General features: G+C 38.5%; 1 protein-coding gene across 3 annotated transcripts in view; it reads left to right on the top strand.

Moving 5' to 3' along the window:
* The window catches only part of ALG5 (ALG5 dolichyl-phosphate beta-glucosyltransferase), a 43,297-nt gene that overhangs the window by 1,501 nt on the left and 20,894 nt on the right, over positions 1-20,902 (top strand). For 2 of the 3 annotated variants that reach the window (XM_086713321.1, XM_025924206.2), the window contains exons 2-6: positions 2,822-2,993; positions 3,379-3,425; positions 5,469-5,537; positions 6,858-6,950; positions 11,318-11,431. In XM_086713321.1, the coding sequence (XP_086569447.1) occupies positions 2,855-2,993; positions 3,379-3,425; positions 5,469-5,537; positions 6,858-6,950; positions 11,318-11,431 (462 nt within the window). In that variant the 5' untranslated portion in view covers positions 2,822-2,854. Of the gene's footprint in view, positions 1-2,821; positions 2,994-3,378; positions 3,426-5,468; positions 5,538-6,857; positions 6,951-11,317; positions 11,432-20,902 lie in introns of those variants that run through there. The other variant, XM_086713327.1, reaches the window with a different exon arrangement.

Here is a 20,902-nt window from a genome sequence, read left to right on the forward strand (position 1 = left end):
TTGGAGCAAGTCAGGGTTTCAGTGGGGCAAATTTTGACAGAATCCGGGATTGAATCGTCTTGTTAAATCTGTCTGTTGCACAGAGTTAAATGAGTCCATTATGAGGGTATACTGGAAGTATTTGATCCCACTGGCTTGAAGTGATTATAAGAACTACCATTTATTGAGGACTTATAATATGTTGGGTATTGTATTCAGTGTTTAACAGGGGCATCCCTTGTGATCTTTAAAACAATGCTGACATAAATGTTATTATCATTAGCTTTATTTGATGAGGAAACAGATTGAGATTGAGAGATTTCACATATGAAAATGTCACACAGCTAGTGGAACTTCATTTTTTTTTTTAAATGCCAGAGTAGGAAATTATAAAAGAAAAAAAAAAAAACTAGTTTCATATATATCCACCTTCCAGACATTTCCTCACCCCACTTCTTTTCTGAATTATTTTGAAGCAAATCTAAGACATAACACTCTATCTGTAAATCCCCAGCATTTATCTCTAAAGACAAGATTCCCTTTTTTAAAATATAACCATAATAAAGTTATCATGTTTTTTTTTTTTTTTTTAGTTTATTTATTTTGAGAAAGAGAGTACAAGCAGGGGAGAGCCAGAGAGAAAGACTGGGAGAGAGAACCCCAGACTCCCCGCTGACAGTGCAGAGTTCGATGCGGGGCTTGAACTCAGGAACCATGAGATCATGACCTGAGCTGAAAACAAGAGTCAGATGCTTAACTGACTGAGCCACCCAGGTGCCCCGTGTTATCATGGATGTTTAAAATTTTTAACCATTATTAAGTGATTTCAAATATCCCATCTGTTCAAATGCCTCATGTATGTTTTAGTATAGTCTTTTCCATTGAGCATTCACATACACTTAGCACTCAACCGATACCTCTCAAGTATGTTAATCTGTAACAATTTGTCTTGCGTTTTTGTTTTTGTTTTTCCTTGTCTTTAATAAGTAGTGGTTTGTCCTGTAGAGTTTCCAACAATCTGAATTATACTGATTGCATCCCCTTGGTGATTGTTAACATCTTACTCTGTCTCCTGGATTTCCTATAAACTGGTAGTAATATTTAGATATGTAATCAAATGCATGTTTGAGGTTTTTAATCAAAAAAGGCATGTGATTGATGCTGAATACTTCCTCTTGTATCATACCAGAAGGCTTGTTATATCTAATTTTTTCTGATGTTGAGAGGATCCAGGAGTTCAATTTTGTTAGCCTGACCGACCAATCATAAAGTTTGTCAACCTAAATCCATTATTTCTCTGGGGGTTGCAAGGTGGAATATTCTAATTGTTATCATTCCTTTTTCGTGTATTACCTGGAATTCTATAATGAAAAAAAAATTCATTCTCAGCCATTCAGTTACTCTGACATCTTTCACTTATAAAAGGTAAGACAAAAGGCAGAATTTTCAAAATAATGAGGTGATTCTGTGGCATCTTACAGAGAGCATTGATTACTTTTGTTAGGAAATTGAATTTAGAAATCACATTCTGGACACTGGGGTGCAGAATAGGAACTTTCTTTTATCAGGGAGAGGGAGAAAGTGCGTATGCATGTGAATAGGGGAACGGGGGAAGGGCGGGGGGGGGGGGGGGGACAGAAGATCCAAAGTGGGGTCTGTAATGACAGCAGACAGCCAGATGCAAGGCTGGAACTCAAGAACCATTAGATCATGACGTGAGCTGAAGTCGGACACTTAACCCACTGAGTCACCCAGACACCCCCAGAACAGGAACTCTTAACCACTAGTCGGGATACTGCCTCCATGCCTCTACTAATCAGAGCAAGTTCAGTTTCAGTATGTACCCAATGGAATATTATAAATGGTCACCATATTAAAAATGAGTAGCATTCCAAATATTTGTGGATTGACTGCTTTAAAAGCAGGAAGTGTACCAGTAGAAACAGTGTTACAAAGAATGGTTATTTACAGGGCTCACTCCCAAATAAAAATGGAAGGGAGCTATAAAATGTTAGTAGTGCATGGTGACAGAGCTTACAAGTTTGATACTTTATTTAAAAAATAATATATTCTTTTTTTTTAATTTTTTAATGTTCATTTTTGAGAGAGCAAGCGAGTGGAGGAGGGGCAGAGAGAGAGAGAGGGAGACACAGAATTCAAAGCAGGCTTCAGGCTCTGAGCTGTCAGCAGAGAGTCCGATGTGGGGCTTGAACTCACAAACAGTGAGATCATGACCTGAGCCGAAGGTGGATGCTCAACCGACTGAGCCACCCAGGCACCCCAAAAAATAATGTATTCTGAATTCAAATCTAGGATAAGTGTCAAGAATATATTCTTAAGCATTACTGGCCCCTACCATGGGGGTGGAGGGGTCGTTTCTTCAAAACCTTGCTTGATTTGGTCCTAGATGGGAGGTCTGGCCTCATTCCACACATTCTGCCTGTACTGTGAACTTACCTTCTGTCACATACAGGCTCCAAGTAGGAATCAGACCTAACTATGTGCTTGCCAGGGGATTGGAGGTTCAGGGCATCATAGATTGCACTTCTAGTGACTGTTCCCTATTAGATCTAGGACAATGGAGTCCTGGGGATGACAGGTCAGAAGAGACAAAGAGCCCCTTAAGGCATTATTAGTACCTTACCAGTTGAAGAAAGGAAAATAACCAGTGCATAAGTAAGGGATTTGAATTTTCATCTCTAGACAATTGTTAATGGACTAAAAACTGAGAGTAAATATTCCACCAAACAAAAAAAAATTATGTAAAAGATGTGTTCTCATATAACAAATCGAAAAAAAATGTCAACATAACATAATTTCTTGTTAACATACCTGCTTTTAGATTTCCTTTGTTGCATTTATAACTGCCACAAAAATGCCACATCTCCATCAATATGAAGAAGAGAAGTTCTTCTTAAATGCCAGAGGACAGAAGGAAACTTTGCCCAGCATATGGGACTCACCTACCAAGCAACTGTCTGTTGTTGTGCCTTCATACAATGAAGAAAAACGGTGTAAGCCCGATTTCATTTTTTTGGTCATTTGGGAAGAAAAGGAAATTTAAAGTATGACCTTTATTGTCTTTGCCAGAACATTAACAGATGTGGGCTGTGGTGAGTGCATAGTTGGTAGATGTAGTTCAGAAGAGGGGAAACGAGTATAGCTGCAGAGGATGGGTCAGCATCAGAAGTGGCAGGACCGAAGTATTCTAGAGACTAGAGTAGCTAGATGTGAACAGCAGACCTTCCAGGTGGGAACGGCCACTGGAGGAAAGTCCCAGAGGAGCCTATTAGACTATTCAGACTTTTTCCATATGTAAACTGAGTGTTCTGAGGCTTGGTAAATCATTTTCAAAAACAATTTTTCATATATATATATATTTTTTTTTTTTTCTTTAAGTGCCTGTAATGATGGATGAAGCGCTGGGCTATCTAGAGGAGAGACAGGTATCATGTTTTCTCTTTCAATATGATGTCTCCAATTAAAACCAGACTAGATCACCAACTTGTAGATCCTGGCTAGACCGACGGTAAGAGGCAGTGCTGGCCATGGCCGGGGCCGTCAAGGTCACAGGGCCTCCCGTGCTCAGCTTGTTGCCTGCCATGGGCTATCAGCGAGCAAGCCCGGCACGTGGCTCACTGCCTCCAGCAGCAGGTGGGTGAACCCAGAACAAACTGGAAAGCTGACATTATTTATGTACCCTCCCACCCACTTTTATCTTCTTGCCTGATGGTACATTTAAAGTTGAATGTGGATCTTGAGAAACTTAACAGATGGCCATGGGGGAAGGGAGGGGAAAAAAATAGTTACAAACAGAGAGGGAGGGAGGCAAACCCTAAGAGACTCTTAAATACTGAGAACAAACTGAGGGTGGATGGGGGTGGGGGAGAGGGGAAGTGGGTGATGGGCACTGAGGAGGGCACCTGTTGCGATGAGCACTGGGTGTTGTATGGAAACCAATTTTACAATATATTTTAAAAAATAATAAAAATAAAAAATAAAACAGCCAAAAAATAAAAATAAAAAAATTGAGTACATCTGCAGACTCTGTGGCAGCACAGTGCTGTTTTTACTTTTGTGACTTTTTAAAAAGACATTTATTTGAAAAAGGCTTATAATTAGAGTGAAATTATTTTTGTTTTTCTTTATTATGCAGAGGAGTTCCCCTCATTTATTTTCTCTTCTTTCCCTGAATAAAGAGAAGAAAAGTAATACGTGCCCTTGTTTAATAGCATCAGCTGCTGTTGGAATCTCCTTAGAGACTTTAAGGAAACAAATGGGTTTTGTGGCTGGTTCTTTTTTTTTTTTTTTTTTAAGAAAATTCCTTGTTTTGATTTACATTGGTTTTATGTTTTCTTTGTAAAAGGAACATAGAAGATTCATTGAAAGAGAGGAGGACAGGTTGAAAAATTAAATTTAAAGAAAAGAAGGAGAGAGGGGCGCTTGGCTGGCTCAGTCAGTGAAGTGTGCAAATCTTGATCTTGGAGTTGTGAGTTTGAACCCCATGTTGGGTGTAGAGATTACTTAAAAAAAAAAAAAAAGAAGGAAAAAGGGAGAGAATGGAGCCCTTATTAAATGTGTGGCTTCTGCCTCTTCTATTACATGTGTTCTTTACACCAACCACATAGACTGGGTGTGGGGGTTTTTTGTTTGTTTGTTTTTTGTTTTTTTGTTTTTTTAAATGGGAAAACAGGCCAAAATGTAACTTGCCCAAGGTCATAGGTTGTAGCCTGTCTCCAAAGTGCTCAGCACAGCAAGCACGTGGCTGCTCCCACCAGTTTGGTGCAGGGGGACCAGGGCAAGAGCAGGACTCACGGACACTCAGTCAGTGTTTGCTCTCTGCTCTTGCCCAGCATCTCTCTTCCTTTTGGTTCTTGGACTTTTTATTTTATGTGACTTGTGCCCTTACATATCACTCTATAACAACTATTATTTATAACCTTCAAGGACAGCTAAACTATTTTATTGTGGTAGGATTTGGTTAAACTAAATAAATGTCCAGGATTTATATTCCTAGCCTACAGGAAATTGGGAGAAATAGCTACTCAAGTAAACTTAGAGAAAGAAATGAAAGAGCTTGCATCTTGGGTTAGAGGACACGAGAAGTGAGGAAGAAACCCATGAGTTAGTAAGGATTCTTAGCTATTCTTGCCTCCCTCCCCAGCCAAACAAAAGCCAAGCAAATTCATTGCAAATAGCAACATGTTACATAGGATGCCCCTGCCAGTACTTGGGAACAGCAAATAGCAGAAGTGCAGCATGAGGCAGGAGTGACGGGCATCTCTGGGAGTCTCTGCTGTGACAGTTGTCTGTTTTTGCTTATTTTTGACTTATGTAACCCCACTGGGTTTAGAGTAAGGATGTATTCTCCAGAGGGAACAAAGACTGAAAAAAAACCAAACAGTTGTTATTTAAACTCTTTGCAGTCTTATCAGAATTCTTGATGGCATTTATGCCAAATTGAGGTATTTTATCTTTGCTTCTTGCAGAAGCAAGATCCCACGTTCACGTACGAGGTGATAGTAGTTGATGATGGCAGCAAAGACCAAACTTCAAAGGTAAGTAAACTTGCTTTTAGGATTGCCAGTGGATAGAAATGTAGAATAATTTAACAAATGTAAAGTCTTATTTCTGGTCATCAGAGAGTGCTAAAGCTGTGCCAGCACTCTCTGTTGTTACAGTGTGGGTAGTCAAAAAAGCAGAGAGGTTTCACCTATGGAAAGCTGGAAGATAAACCTGCTGTTCTACCACTCCATAAGACCAGGGAAGCTTTGAAGATCATCACATTGGGAGAAAACATGTACAACAACAATTCACCTTGGCCACTGGGACCCTTCTTTGCCTACCAATATATGGTTCCTTTTTTCTTAAGCATCATTTTTTTTTCTTTATACTCCACCTTGCCTTACAGTTTCTAGGCAGTCATGCAAATAGGAAGATGCCTTCATATCTGGCAGTGGGTATCAGATATGTCCTTTGGCATACCTCTATCTGGATTTACCCACAGGAGGTAACAAGTATCTTAGAGTATTATCCTCTCTCATTCCTGCATTCTTAGACCTATAGCTCCTAAGCTGCTAAAAAAAACCTAAAAGCTGGTCTGCCAGGAGGGCAAACAGCAGATGAGAATAACTTCACACTCTCTATGGAGATGAGGGTCAAAAGGAGAAGGTGTTGGGGCACCTGGCTGGCTCAGTTGGTAGAACATGTGACTCTTGATCTCAGGGTCATGAGTTCAAGCCCCATATTGGGCATGGAGCTTACTTTAAAAAATGAGGGGGAGGGCTGTTGATGAAGATAGGTTATATAGAAAGGCGATGTGGAAAAGCAAAGGGCATGGACCATACTACAATGGGTTGATGACTAAATGAGTGATGAAGAGATGTGTGTAGCAAATACAGATCACTGTTTCACGGCTTTGATTGTAAATCAAAAAATAATGGCAGTTGAGTGAAAAGATTTGGGGGAAATATTCCAGGATATGAGCAACTTCTGTGGGGAGTAAGATCAGTTGCTGACACGTAAGTAAGTCATTAAGCAGTAAGCGGCAGGGTCAGGGGGAGGATCACAAGTGTGTACCAGTCGATCAACGCATGGGTTTTATTTTCTCAAGCAGCTCATTAGCATAAATAAAGGAGTCAAAATAAGAGACAGCCACTGCGTCTTCTGTTGTTGCCTCTGCAGAAAGGTGAATTGTGACTTCAACCTAGTGGGTTGAAGGAATTCAACAACTCTGGGCCACTAAAATGTACAGTGTGTATAATCTAGTCAGAAGAACAGTGTAACGGAAATAGCAGTATTTAAGCCAAACTCAGAAACCTGGTTTACTGTCTTAGAATCCAAGTTGATATTATTCTGACTTTTGTATAATTTGACAGGTAGCTTTTAAATATTGCCAGAAATACGGAAGCGACAAAGTACGAGTGATCACGCTGGTGAAGAATCGTGGGAAAGGCGGAGCTATTAGGATGGTAATACATAGTTTCAGCATTTTAATCTAAAACGTAAACATTTTTTAATAAATTCTTTTGCAGACTAATATGTTTGTTTTCTACAGCTGTCTAATTGAATACCACCATTTCAGGTTAGTGGTGAATTAGTTTTAACAAGAACTTCATATACTTATCTATATATAATGTGATCAAATCTTAAAAATCATGCCATATCTATGATATACTGGGTAATTCAGGAGAATAGGTGTATCTTAATCAAAATTTATAATGTTATCATCTGCCTCTGTGTGTCTTTAATACAGTCACCAGATAATAAGAGTATATGATTTTTTTGCAGTTTATAAAATGCTTTTACATATTAAGGTTTACCTATATGAAGACACTGTGCTTAACATGGTACCTGAACTAAGATAAATCTGATGTGGGTCTATCTTGATGAAATTGGCAGTCTGCTAGAAAAGATGATTATACTGATGAGAGGTACACATGATGTGTTATAGAAATTCCAAAAGGAATAGGTTACTTTCAGCTGAGGCATGTCAGGTAGAAGTCAAGATACTCTGAAGAAAGACCACAAGTCAAGATATTCGGAAGAAAATCCAAATAGTGTCTTAAATGATTTAGAGGTTTATTTTATTTTGCTCCCCCCCCCCCCCCCCAAAAGAACTCTAAGTACAAGCAGTCCAGGGCTTATTCAGCAACCCCACTGTGTCATCAGAAACTCTGCCTCCTAACTTTTCACTCCCTTTTTCCTCATTCACACAAGGTGACTCCTGGAGTACCTGGGAGCCATTACATCCACATTCCAGATAAGAAGGAGAGGGGCAGAGGGCAAAAGACATATGCTGGCTGGTTTGCCCCCTTTTGGGGAACTTTCCTAGAAGCTCCATCTAAAAATTTACTTAATTGTCATTGGCCAGAACAGTGTCCCAAGGCCACCCCTATTTCCAAGGAAGGCTGAGAAATGGTTTTTCCTCACATTTTCATTCCTGACCTGATGAGACATCCATTAGTAAAACAGAAGGAAAAAATAGATTTTGAGTAGGTAACTATCAGTCTCAAGCACATGTCAAGCAAACTTGACAAAGGAGATACCACTGAAGCCAAGCCTCCAGCAATGGTGAAAACTGGCTTCCACCTGGTTATTCCACTCGACTGGTCATTTTCAGCTGGACAGTAAATTAGCCACTTCAACATAATTATCACATTTAACCCTCCTCATATTGTCTCATGAGTTAGGTCCTACTTTTCAATTACTTAGTTGAGGGAAGTGACACATAGTAAAGCAACTTACCAAGGTCACAGGGTTATTAATAGTCAGAATGAAGATTTAGATTAGGTTAGTACCCTGAAATCCATACTCTTAACCTAACATCTCTGTTAGTGTGTGGGAAATGTTGAGAGAAGAGCAGCAAGACAGAATTCAGAACTCTTGGAATACATACTAGGAACAGTGAGCTTGCTCTGACTAGGTCATAAGCCATGCAAAGAGGAGAAAAAGAAAATAGGGTTGGTGTAATATCATGGTGGCCTTTAAATCCATCCATTCACTTATTAGAGATACTTAGATGAAAGACAACCATCCTATCCTTAAAGATACCATACTTTAATAGTGTTGTAACGCTGTAATAGAATGGCGCCACTTTCCAGCTGGGAGGAACAGCTGGAGACTTCCCGTAGGAGGTAAATTCTGCACAGAATCTTCAAGGAAGACTAGAAATTCTATCCAGGCAAAAGTTGGGGCAGGGAGCTTGCAGAGGAGGGACATGACCAAAGGTATGAGAGAAAGCACTACAATCATGAACTGCTAGTGGTACATGTGGGTTGACTTTATAGGAGTAAGTTCAAGGGGGTAGGTGGGTTCATATCCTGAACTTTTAGGGTAGGGACTTATAGGCTTTCACCTTTGACAGAGTGACAGTAGCCAGCACAGTAGTGTAAGCAAGGTACAAGTGGATTGTTAATTTGGATTATGATGGTGATGCAGCATCAGAAGAGGAGAGACCAATATGGTAGGGGTGGAGGGCAAAAATGAGATAGAATTGTATCAGGTGATCAGGGAGAGGAATAAGTTACCTAAGACCTTGGAGGAGGCCAAGGAGAAGGAGAATGTCATAGAAGGAATGAAACACTGGAGAAGGAGCTGATTTAAAAGACAACTTTAATTGAGTTTGAGCCATATTAAGGTTGAGATACCATGTAGTGGTATCCAGAATAGCCTGGTAGAGAAGATGTGAGTGAGTAGTCCACATGCATCAGATGGTAGTTGAACCCATTAAGTTGGCAAGGAAGAAGGTATAGAGAAAAAGGACAGCTGGAAACCAAGCCTTGGGGAAATGCGGCTCATGAGGAAGAACAGTGCAAGCAGTGAGAAGGGATAGGGTGTGATTGAATGGACAGGAATGGGAAGTGCTAGGATAGACTACCTTTTCAAGAAGTTTGGTGGTGAAGTGAAGGCCATTGTCGGTAGAGTGGAGAATAGCCAGCATTGAAGAACCTCCTTTAAAAAATAAAATAATATGGGTGTCTTGGTGGCTGAGTTGGTTGAGTGTCTGACTCTTAACTTCTGCTCAGGTCATGATGCCAGGATCATGAGATCAAGTCCCGTGTTAAGCTCTGTGCTGAGCGTAGAGCCTGCTTGAGATTCTCTCTCTCTGTCTCTCTCTCTCTCTCTCTGTCTCTCTCCCTCTCCCTCTCCCCCTCCTTCCCTCCTCCCCCCTCCCTCTCTCTTTCCCTCCTCCCTCCCTCTCTCCCTCACTCTCTCTCTCCTCTCCCCACCTCCCTTTCCCCCCATGCTCCCCCACCTCTCTCCCCTGGTCATGCTCTCTCTCTTTCTCTAAAATAAAAAATTTTTTAAAAGATAAAATAATAAAGTGGACTAAACAATATTTAAAGCCAAAGACATTTTCCATAATGTTAAATAATTACCTCCAGTTCACCCTTAACATGTATTGCTGAAATAGTCCTTTGTTGTTTTTTTTTCAGTTTTTTTTGTCCAGATGTTAAACAAAACATTTTTATTCTGCCTTTTCACCTGTATTCTTTTTTTTTTTTTTTTTTGAAAGAGAGCGAGAGAGAAAAAAGAGAGTGCGAGCAGGGAAGAGGGGCAGAAGGAGAGGGAGAGAGAGGGAGAGAATCTTAAGCAGGCTCCACACTTAGCACAGAGCCTGACTCAGAGCTCAGTCCCACAACCCAGGAATCATGACCTAAGCAGAAATCAAGAGTGGGATGCTCAAAAGACTCAACTACCCAAGCCCCCTCACCTGTATTCTAACTGATATGACTAAAAAAAAAATTACAGAAACTAATTAGTGGGCTTATCCCATAGAATAAATGATCAAAGTTTTGTCTACATTTGTATATATCTTATCTATATTCACATACTGTTAAGTAATATCAGAAGCTATATTTCTCCTGTATCAAGCCATACATATATTTATACTTAAGAAACAATGAATTCACTCAAATGGACCATGAATTAAGAGTTGATGTATAGTTTGTTTCCATGTAAAATGTACACTGATAGAGCCATATTTTGCACAAAAGGCCAATTGATTCAGTATTGAGAGGCATAATTTTGCTAAGTGTCAGATGATTCAAATAACATAAAATAGTATTTGGATATATCCATGCTTCCCAAATTTTAGTGACATTCCATATTTCTTTGTTCAACAATTAATTTAAACTGCTTTAGATTCCATAATAAAGAATACTGGGGTGCCTGGGTGGCTCAGTCTGTTAAGCCTCCGACTTTGGCTCAAGTCATGATCTCATGGTTGGTGGGTTCAAGCCCCATGTCAGGCTCTGTGCTGACAGCCCAGAGCCTGGAGCCTGCTTTAGATTCTGTGTCTTCCTTTCTCTCTGCCCCTGGCCTGCTCATTATCTGTCTCTCAAAAATAAACGTTCAAAAAAACAAAGAATACTAAAGATCTATCTGATGGTGGGTTTCACAGCAAGTCTGTATATATTGTATTTGTTCAATCCACTCATAAATATGTTCTTCATATGCTGTCCTAAAGTAGCTCCTGATATGCACACAACACATATATAACATATATGATAGATATTTTACTTTTGTTCTTACTGATGTGGGATATCTTTTATTCATCCAAATCTATATTCCTATCATGGTATATTCCAAAGTAATAGTGGTAGGACCTCACAAAGTTTTTAAAATCATGAACTAGGCATTAGATACATTTGGAAGAATCTTACCAATGTAATTTGTTTTCAGGGAACTTTGGCATCCTGCCATTTCACACCTAGTATTAGATATGAGATTATCTAATATTAGTTATCTTAAGTCAAGCAGAACAAACTGATATGTCATTGGATTTAGCCTTAATTTTAAGCAACTTTCTTTTAATTGAAATGTTTAAATACAGGGTATATTCAGTTCTCGAGGAGAAAAGATCCTTATGGCAGATGCTGATGGAGCCACAAAGTTTCCAGATGTTGAGAAATTAGAAAAGGGACTGAATGATCTACAGCCTTGGCCTGTGAGTATGAGAATATAGATTAAATAATCTTCAGTCAAGAACACGGGGAGTCTAAAGTAACATTAAAATGGAATTTACAGGAGTGCCTGGGTGGCTCAGTTGGTTAAGGATCCCGACTCTTGATCTCAGGTCTTGATCTCAGGGTTGTGAGTTCAAGCCCCATGCTGGGTGTGAAGCGTACTTAAAAAACAAAACAAAACAAAAAACTAACAAAAAAATGGAATTTACATATAAGTTTAAAAACTGGTGTTTTTTTTTGTGTGTGACATTCCTGTATACGGTCCCACAGAAAAGCTAACCATTTTATTTTTTTATTTTTATTTTTTTTTAATTTTTTTTTTCAACGTTTATTTATTTTTTTGGGACAGAGAGAGACAGAGCATGAACGGGGGAGGGGCAGAGAGAGAGGGAGACACAGAATCGGAAGCAGGCTCCAGGCTCTGAGCCATCAGCCCAGAGCCCGACGCGGGGCTCGAACCCATGGACCGCGAGATCGTGACCTGGCTGAAGTCGGACGCTTAACCGACTGCACCACCCAGGCACCCCGTAATCATTTTATTATAAACATTCACTGATGGTCTGAGATTTACTTAACAATTACTTATTTAATATTCTGGCCATATCACTCCATTTTCAATCCCTTCTATCAGAGTTTTAATATTTATTATCTATATATTCAGCTAAGGCTTTTATTTAAAAGCATAGATGGAGCCTCCCAGGTAAAGATGTGAAATGAAACTGGATCACAGAGACTTGGTTTTGATGAAACAGACCTAAGCAGGAACCACTCAGTAAAGATCATGTGCACCTTCATGACATAGTTTCAAAAAGTAGAGATAGACTTTTATTCAGCATTTGAGATTCATCCATATTGCTATGTTTATCAATAATTTGTTCCTTTTAATTGCTCAACAGTATTCCATTGCTTGGGTGTATGACAGTTTGTTTATCCATTCAACTGTTGAAGGACATTTGGGTTGTTTCCAGCATTTGGCAATTACGAATAAAGCAGGTATCAATGTTTCATTAAAAAAAAAAAAAAGTGGAAGTTAAAGAAAGAAAACTCCTGGTGCCACTTCCACTCTTTATTTATTTTTTTTTTAATTTTTTTTTTTAATGTTTATTTATTTTTGAGACAGAGAGAGACAGAGCATGAACGGGGGAGGGTCAGAGAGAGGGAGACACAGAATCTGAACAGGCTCCAGGCTCTGAGCTGTCAGCACAGTGCCCAACGCAGGGCTTGAACTCATGGACTGCGAGATCATGACCCGAGCCGAAGTCGGCCGCTTAACCGACTGAGCCACCCAGTCGCCCCCCATTTCCACTCTTTAAAGGCCATTTAGATATATTGAAAATAAAAAAAATAAAAAAATAAATATATATATATGTATATATATATATATATATATATATAGAAAAAAATAAATAAAAATAAAGGCCATTTAGAGAAAGACGAATTTACCACATTCTGAGCTTTTTACCAAATAGTCCCAACCTGGAAAGAATCAGACTGAGACATTGAAAAAGCACCCTGGGACAACATTAATCAGTACACCTACCTGCTATCACACAGTATCCCAGGATTTCAATAGCAGCAAGAAAAACTGCTAGGGCTTGCCAGTTTCAGGGCTTCAAGCTCAGTTAGGGCACAGATCCATGTGATTAGACCCCTTCCTCAGTGGAGTGTATCCTTGTACAGGACATGGGAAAATCTCACAATAACAAAGAACCCATATAACCCACCAAAGCTACACTGAGCTCTAAGGGAGCTCCCTCCTTCCCCCAGGTGTAATATTCAGGCCTTGAAACTCTAGTTCAGAGGGGGAAAACCAGGGGCTACCAAAGGTAGAAGTACAGGTTTCCCCTGCTATCCAGAAGCAGAGTGTTCTCATTTGTAAGCCCAGATGGCATAAAGCAAAGAAGCAATTACCATTAATTCATGTGGAAAATGTTTTTGAATGTTCCCTGACCCAAAAAATAACCTCCCTTAGGCTTTTCTGACACCTTAAGACACAGCTACTGTCAGTCTTTTATAAAAGCAACATGGCCTAACAAGAACTTTTGAAAAGCGGGGGATACCTGTGTATCAAGGAAAATTCCCTTGTACTGTACAAGTGCTACCCATGTTAGTCACGACAAAATGAAATAAATGTCAGCTATACCAACATATTACTATAGAAAAAGAAAGTTTCATACCAAAGTATTTTTGCTGAACAAATAATGAAAATAATTCAGCAACACAGGCATTTGAAAGAGTGAGGACAAAACAGAATGATATTAAAAGAGACGCCACAGAAAATTTTCATAAATTTAATACCCTCATGATTGTCAAGAGGATTGTCCTAGTTCTCCCCAGTTCTCCCCTAGTCCTTCCCAGAGAACTGACAAAGATTTGGTAAATGTTTCTAATGCATTATGCCTCTAGCTTGGGGGAGCCATGAGTGGGAGGGAGGATGGAAGATGTCAGGTTGTTTGCAGCTGACTTTGTGTCATTCTACGTAGGGCAAAGAAAAATTAAGTAATTTAGCCAAAGTCAGAGGGTGAACCAAACAATAAACAGGAGAAAAATCTGAACCTTCTGTGAATCCCAATTCCCTTTATACAACTCTGAAAAGGAAAGGAGTTCTGATGCCATCCTTTTCATTATCATAAGCTAATTTACTGCATTGTTACTGTAAATATCGAGTTTTAAAGAATGAAAGCATTTGATGATGATTAAACTTTTAATTCACAGCCTTGGTCTACAGCACCTCACAATATGTCTAATTATTTAAGAGTATATCACAATTCACTTGAATGAATTTGAACTCAGTTTATTAAGAATTTTAATCAATATGCATCATATATCTCTTTTTGAAGGAGGCAGAGAAGTGACAGAGTTCTAAAATCCACTGTCTGGATCAACTCAGTAATAATTATTTTTGAATTGGGATGCTGTCTACTCATAATTATGACAAAACTCATAAACAGTCGGGCATTACTCAGAAAACTTGTACTCTGAAGCTAACATTCATAGAGGAATTAGAAGAAATCTTCATTATCTAATTCAGAGGTTGGCAGACCTCTTCGGTAAAGGCCCACAGAGTGAATATTTTCAGCTTCAAAGCCATACAGTGTCTGTTGCTACTCAACCCTGACTGTAGCACAAAAGCAGACCTAGATAATACATAATTGAATGACCATGCCTGTGTTCCAATAAAACTTTATTTACAAAACCAAGCAGCAGGCCAGATTTGGGCCACAGCCTATAGATTACAGACCCTTGGGCTAATTCAGTCATTTATCTAGTAATGGAAACTTTTTATAATTACCAAGTGATCTTTTAGTCTTTGCTTGCATAGCTGTAGTGATGCCCAAGCAGCCCATGTATCTCAACTCAGTTACAGAGTTCCTTTTTGCATTAAATGCAAATATGCCTCCTTTTGATATCCCCTTTGGTTGGTTCTGTTTTTCATAGCTACACAAAATAGTCTACTTCTCCTTTGTGACAGCCTTTTGGAGAGTTAAAGCGATTTCCATGTGTCTTCTCTATTCTAAGCTGTCAATAGTTCTTCCAGTTTTCAAACAGCATATTTCTTTTTGTTATCATCCTGGTCATTTTCCACTGAAGATGTTTCAGTTAGCATGGATCTGGTTATACTGCATTTACATTGTTACCTCATGTAGCCAACTCTTTCATATGCAGTGCCATTGCCATTGAACCTTGTCTCCCTATCCTCAAACTGGCACAGTTAGTTTTGTTTCTGTGTTTCTTTTGCCTTGTTTTATTTAGGAACAGAAGTGTGGCTCTTTATTAAACATCAGCATATTTGATTTCTGTTTCTTAGGGTGTAGGGCTTTTTTTCCATCTTTAATGAAATTGCCATTCCCTTCTCAATGAAGTCACAAATCTGATAAGCGTGGCTTGCATATATTCCCTTGAGCCCAAATAAAAATTGACTAGAATTTTCAGAACTAGTTCTGAAAATAATGAAACAAGAACATGGGTTTCAAAGTAGTGAAGTCCTGTTATGACCACATGACTAACCCACTAGATACTAACCCACTAGTACTAATCTACTACACAATAGTTAAATGTCTTTTACAGCATTGTGTTGACTCTCCAGAACATTTGTAATGGCTTCTAATGTTTTTTCAGTTGATTTTATTTTTAATTGCAACAAAAAGAAATTAACTACTACTTTGTACTTTTAATTCCTCTTAGAGTTCTGGTCAGATTATTCTTAATGAATTTAGAAAAGTTGCTTGCAATTTCTTCTCTGAAGAAGGTCTTTTAAGGTTTTAAATTAAATATATGTAATTTAGGTAGAGTTTTGTGTAACACACAAATAAAATAGGATTTACATTTAGTTCCAAATACTTTATCTGTATATCTTTTTTCTTTAAGTGCAAAGCTTTTATCCTAGCTTTTCAATTTCTTTTTTTTTCCTTTTTTTTTAATTTTTTTTTTTTTTAATTTACATCCAAATTAGTTAGCATATAGTGCAACAATGATTTCAGGAATAGATTTCTTAATGCCCCTTACCCATTTAGCTCATCCCTCCTCCCACAACCCCTCCAATAACCCTCTGTTTGTTCTCCATATTTAAGAGTCTCTTATGTTTTGTCCCCCTCCCTGCTTTTATATTATTTTTGTTTCCCTTCCCATATGTTCATCTGTTTGGTCTCTTAAAGTCCTCATATGAGTGAAGTCATATGATATTTGTCTTTCTCTGACTGACTAATTTCACTTAGCATAATACCCTCCAGTTCCATCCACATAGTTGCAAACGGCAAGATTTCATTCTTTTTGATTGCTGAGTAATACTCCATCGTGTGTGTGTGTGTGTGTGTGTGTGTGTGTGTGTGCGCGCGCGCGCGCGCGCGTGTGTATATATACACATCACATCTTCTTTAGCCATTCATCCATTGATGGACATTGGGCTCTTTCCATACTTTCCAAACTTTCCATACTTTCCATACTGTTGATAGTGCTGTCAACATTGGGGTGCATGTGTCCCTTCGAAACAGCACACCTGTATCCCTTGGATAAATACCTAGTAGCGCAATTGCTAGATTGTAGGGTAGTTCTATTTTTAATTTTTTGAGGAAGCCCCATACTGTTTTCCAGCTCGCTGCACCAGCTAGCATTCCCACCAGCAGTGCAAAAGAGGTCCTCTTTCTCCACATCCTCACCAACATCTGTTGTGGCCTGAGTTGTTAATGTTAGCCATTCTGACAGGTGTAAGGTGGTATGTCATTGTGATTTTGATCTGTATTTCCCTGATGATGAGTGATATTGAACATTTTTTTCATGTGTCAGTTGGCCATCTGGATGTCTTCTTTGGAGAAGTATCTATTCATGTCTTTTGCCCATGTCTTCACTGGATTATTTGTTTTTTGGGTGTTGACTTTGAGAAGTTCTTTATAGATTTTGGATACTAACCCTTTATCTGATATGTCGTTTGCAAATTTCTTCTCCCATTCCGTTGCTTGCCTTTTAGTTTTGCTGATTGTCTCCTCTGCTGTGCAGAAGCTTTTTATTTTGATGAGGTCCCAGTAGTTCATTTTTGGTCTTGTTACCCTTTCCTCCAGAGACGTGTTGAGTTAGAAATTGCTGCGGCCAAGATGAAAGAGGTTTTTGCCTGCTTTGTCCTCGAGGATTCTGCTGGCTTCTTGTCTTACATTTAGGTCTTTCATCCATTTTGAGTTTATTTTTGGGTATGGTGTAAGAAAGTGGTCCAGGTTCATTCTTCTGCATGTCGCTGTCCAGTTTTCCCAGCACCACTTGCTGAAGAGACTGTCTTTACTCCATTGGATAATCTTTCCTGTCTTGTCAAAGATTAGTTGGCCATACGTTTGTGGGTCCATATCTGGGTTCTCTATTCTGTTCCATTGATCTGAGTGTCTGTTCTTGTGCCAGTACCATACTGTCTTCATGATTACAGCTTTGTCATATAGCTTGAAGTCTGGGATTGTGATGCCTCCTGCTTTGGTTTTCTTTTTCAAGATTGCTTTGGCTATTTGGCTCCAGCTTTTCAATTTCTTAACCAGTAATTATGTTACCTCTTTTAATAAAATATACTTGGGTTTGCAATAATTTTTCTAAGCCAAAATATATGATGGTCACTTGTTTAGTTGCTTAACTATTCACAATAGAATCAAAACTTCCTGAACAGGTAAAATAGATGACAAAAAGTCTGCATTCTATTAACCATAGAGTCATTCCTCAGGCCACGACTTGGATCTTAAATTCTCATTTAGACACAGTTTCAACAAACTTAGTTTTTAGGTTTTGAAGGGCACAAATGATTAAAGGTAACATATGAAAGAGATATGGAGTAAAACTGCATTGACAAAAACTATAGGGGCAGATATTAATCACCACCACCGCCACCACCCCACGCCCAAACACACCCTTCAGTCTGGAGCAATTGCTACCTAGTGGCCCTGAATGTTCCTTTGTCTTCAATTCGGTAGTCCTGGGCCAAAATGTGGGTTTGGTACACCAAAACTTCATATATGTATACATGGTTTGGCTTTTTCATTAAACAGGAACGTGACAATTATTATTTCCTTTTTTTTTTTTTTTTTTTTTTGTGTGACCATGGGCAGGTTCAAGAGCCTGTTATGTTTGTGTCACCCTCTCAGATGACCAAGCATGCAAAAGAGATCCCTGAACTTCCCAAATCATTTGTTTTATAGACCCAGCATTCTTGTGAGATCTTTTTGAAAATCAAACAAGGGAGAAAAGAAAAATTAAGAAGATAGTTTTGAAAATGTAAAAAGAGGAAGAGTATATGTAATTGACCTTTTAGGACAGTCTGTCTCAGCAGATCACAAAGTATGTTTCCCACACCTGTGAAGGACAAGAGCTGCCTATCAAAGCAGGTATATAATGCCAACCAACCTGGCTTGAAAGTGGATATCTCTTAAGTACAGAGAAAGCAAAACTTTTTCTCTAAAGGACCAGAGGGTAAATATTTTAGGCTCCGTAGACCACATGTGGTCCCTGTTGCAATACTCTTTTTTTAACAACACTTGAAAAATCATTCTTGCTCATAGGTCATGAAAAGACAGGCAGCAGGCTGTTTTTGGCCCACAAATCATGGTTTGCCAACCTTGTTCTAGAAGATTGAAATCTTGATGTTAACCATAATTTTTGCTGACCACATAAAATTTTCATAAGTTTAATATCCTCATGATTGTCAAGAGAAGATATCCTAATTTAAAAGGAGGAAAATAATTAGGCATCTTTTGTTGCCAAATTTATTTGTTGAGTGTGCAGTTTGATACAGTATTTTTATAGAACAAGTTAAAAGTAAGAATCAAAGGTTTGGGTGCCTAGGTGGCTCAGTTCGTTGTCCAACTCTTGATTTTGGCTTGGGTCACGGTCTCCTGGTTCATCGGTTTGAGCCCTGAATCAAGTTCCAAAGTGGCAGTGTGGAGCCTGCATGGGATTTTCTGTCTCCCTCTCTTTCTGCCCTTCCCCCATTCATGCTCTCTCTTTCAAAATAAATAAATAAAATTTAAAAAAAAATCAAGGAGTGCCTGGGTGGCTCAGTCGGTTCAGCATCTGACTTCAGCTCACGTCATGATCTCATGGCCCATGAGTTTGAGCCCGTGTCAGGCTCTGTGCTGACAGCCTGGAGCCTGAAGCCTGCTTCGGATTCTGTGTCTCCCTCTCTCTCTGCCCCTTTCCCACTCACACTGTGTCTCTTTCTCTCAAAAATAAATAAACATTGAAAAAAAATTTTTTTAATAATAATCAAAAGGTTTAAATAATTCACATCCATTGATCCAGTAATACATATCTCTTAACCCAGCTTTGAGAAACTTATCTTAAGGAAATAATTAAGAATGTGTATAAAAACAAATTTTCAAGGATTTTTGCTTATTTTTTATTATAGCAGTGTTTTTTAAAGAGAAGGAAAACTTAGAAACAATTTTAAGTGTTCAATATTACTTTACACAGGTTAAATTCATTATAATAAAGGATGCTATTCATTGTATACAACTAGGTGAAAAAAATTTTTTTGAGACGGAGAGCATGAGCATGTGCCCAAGTGCGGGAGGGGCAAAAGGAGAGGGAAAAAGAGAGAATCTTCAGTAGGCTCCACGCTCAGTGCAGAGCCTGATGCGGACTCCATCTCAGGACCATGAGGTCATGACCTGAGATGAAATCAAGAGTCAGATACTTAACCCACTGAGCCACCCAGCCACCCCCAAAAAATAAATTTTAAACATCTGGATATATATAGGTAGCTAGAGTTATATCTAGTTACCTACCTATGGAATTGTCTGTGGATAGTGGAATTATGGATATCTTTTCAAATTTTTATATTTCTTTAATTTTATTGTTTATTTTTAACAATGAAACTTTATTGCTTTTGAGGAAAATGGGTATAGGATTTTTTTAATTTTTTAATAAATACAAATTTTGCTAAACTCAGTACTTTGCTTTATATGCTAAGTTTTCCATTTCTGTCCATATTGGATGAATATGACTGATTTCATCATAAATTGTTTCAACTTCATTTCTATATATCTATCTCATTTGGAGTCACGTTTGCCTCATGGAGTACCTGTGCCAATTTCCATTTCCACTTCAGTAGGTTTCTTAATTTTGGGTTCAGAATTCAAATGCACCTAGGTTCAAATTCCATGTGACCTTGGACAAGTTAATCCATCCACCTCATTTTCCTCACCACTGACATATGGACAGTGAGCCTATGGACAGTGATGGTCAGTGGGCTTTGCACTGACATCTCAGAGCCTGCTTGGAATTCTCTCTCCCATTATCTCTGCCCCTTCTCCACTCCCTCCCTTTCTCTCTCTCTCTCTCTCTCTCTCTTAAAGAAATGAACATTTAATTTAAAAAAAGGAAGAAATCCTGAGGTGATGATTAAAATGCATGTCAGGTGTTTATCATTATGTCCAGCACTCAATAACCATCATCTCTAATTATAAACGTTAGCCCTTATGCTTAATTCTCAGAGCTAATTCTAATGTTACTGTTTATAATTGTTAGTATAAATTAGATCTACCTAGTTCTTCAATTCTATTCTTCTAGTCTATTCCTTTTCCCCAGTGAATTGTGAGAAAATACTTAAATGGAAAAGTATCAGAGTTCTGATTAAACATTTCTTTCTAGAAGACAATATGGTACCAATTTACCACTTTTAAAAGCTAGCTGTAATATTTCAGTGACTGAAATACTCATTTTTTTCAATACTACAAGAAAATTAGTGATACTCTGAAAGAGGCATAAAAGAAAGAGACTCCATGTTTACATACATTGTCTAATATGAGCAGTTTTTAAAACAAGACTATCTTTTCCTGAAGAATAACTAACTGTTCTAAAAGCCGTTTAGATGAATTCCTTGCGATAGTGACATTAGTACCAGGGATTCAGTTCTTACACCAGAACTGAAGATAAACAAAATTCTCTTAAAAGCTTTTAGGAGATTTTAAATGAAAGCTTTTGGTTTT

This window comes from Puma concolor, chromosome A1 (genome assembly GCF_028749965.1).
Source record: "Puma concolor isolate L17-30 chromosome A1, mPumCon1.1.hap2, whole genome shotgun sequence".
NCBI lineage: Eukaryota > Metazoa > Chordata > Mammalia > Carnivora > Felidae > Puma > Puma concolor.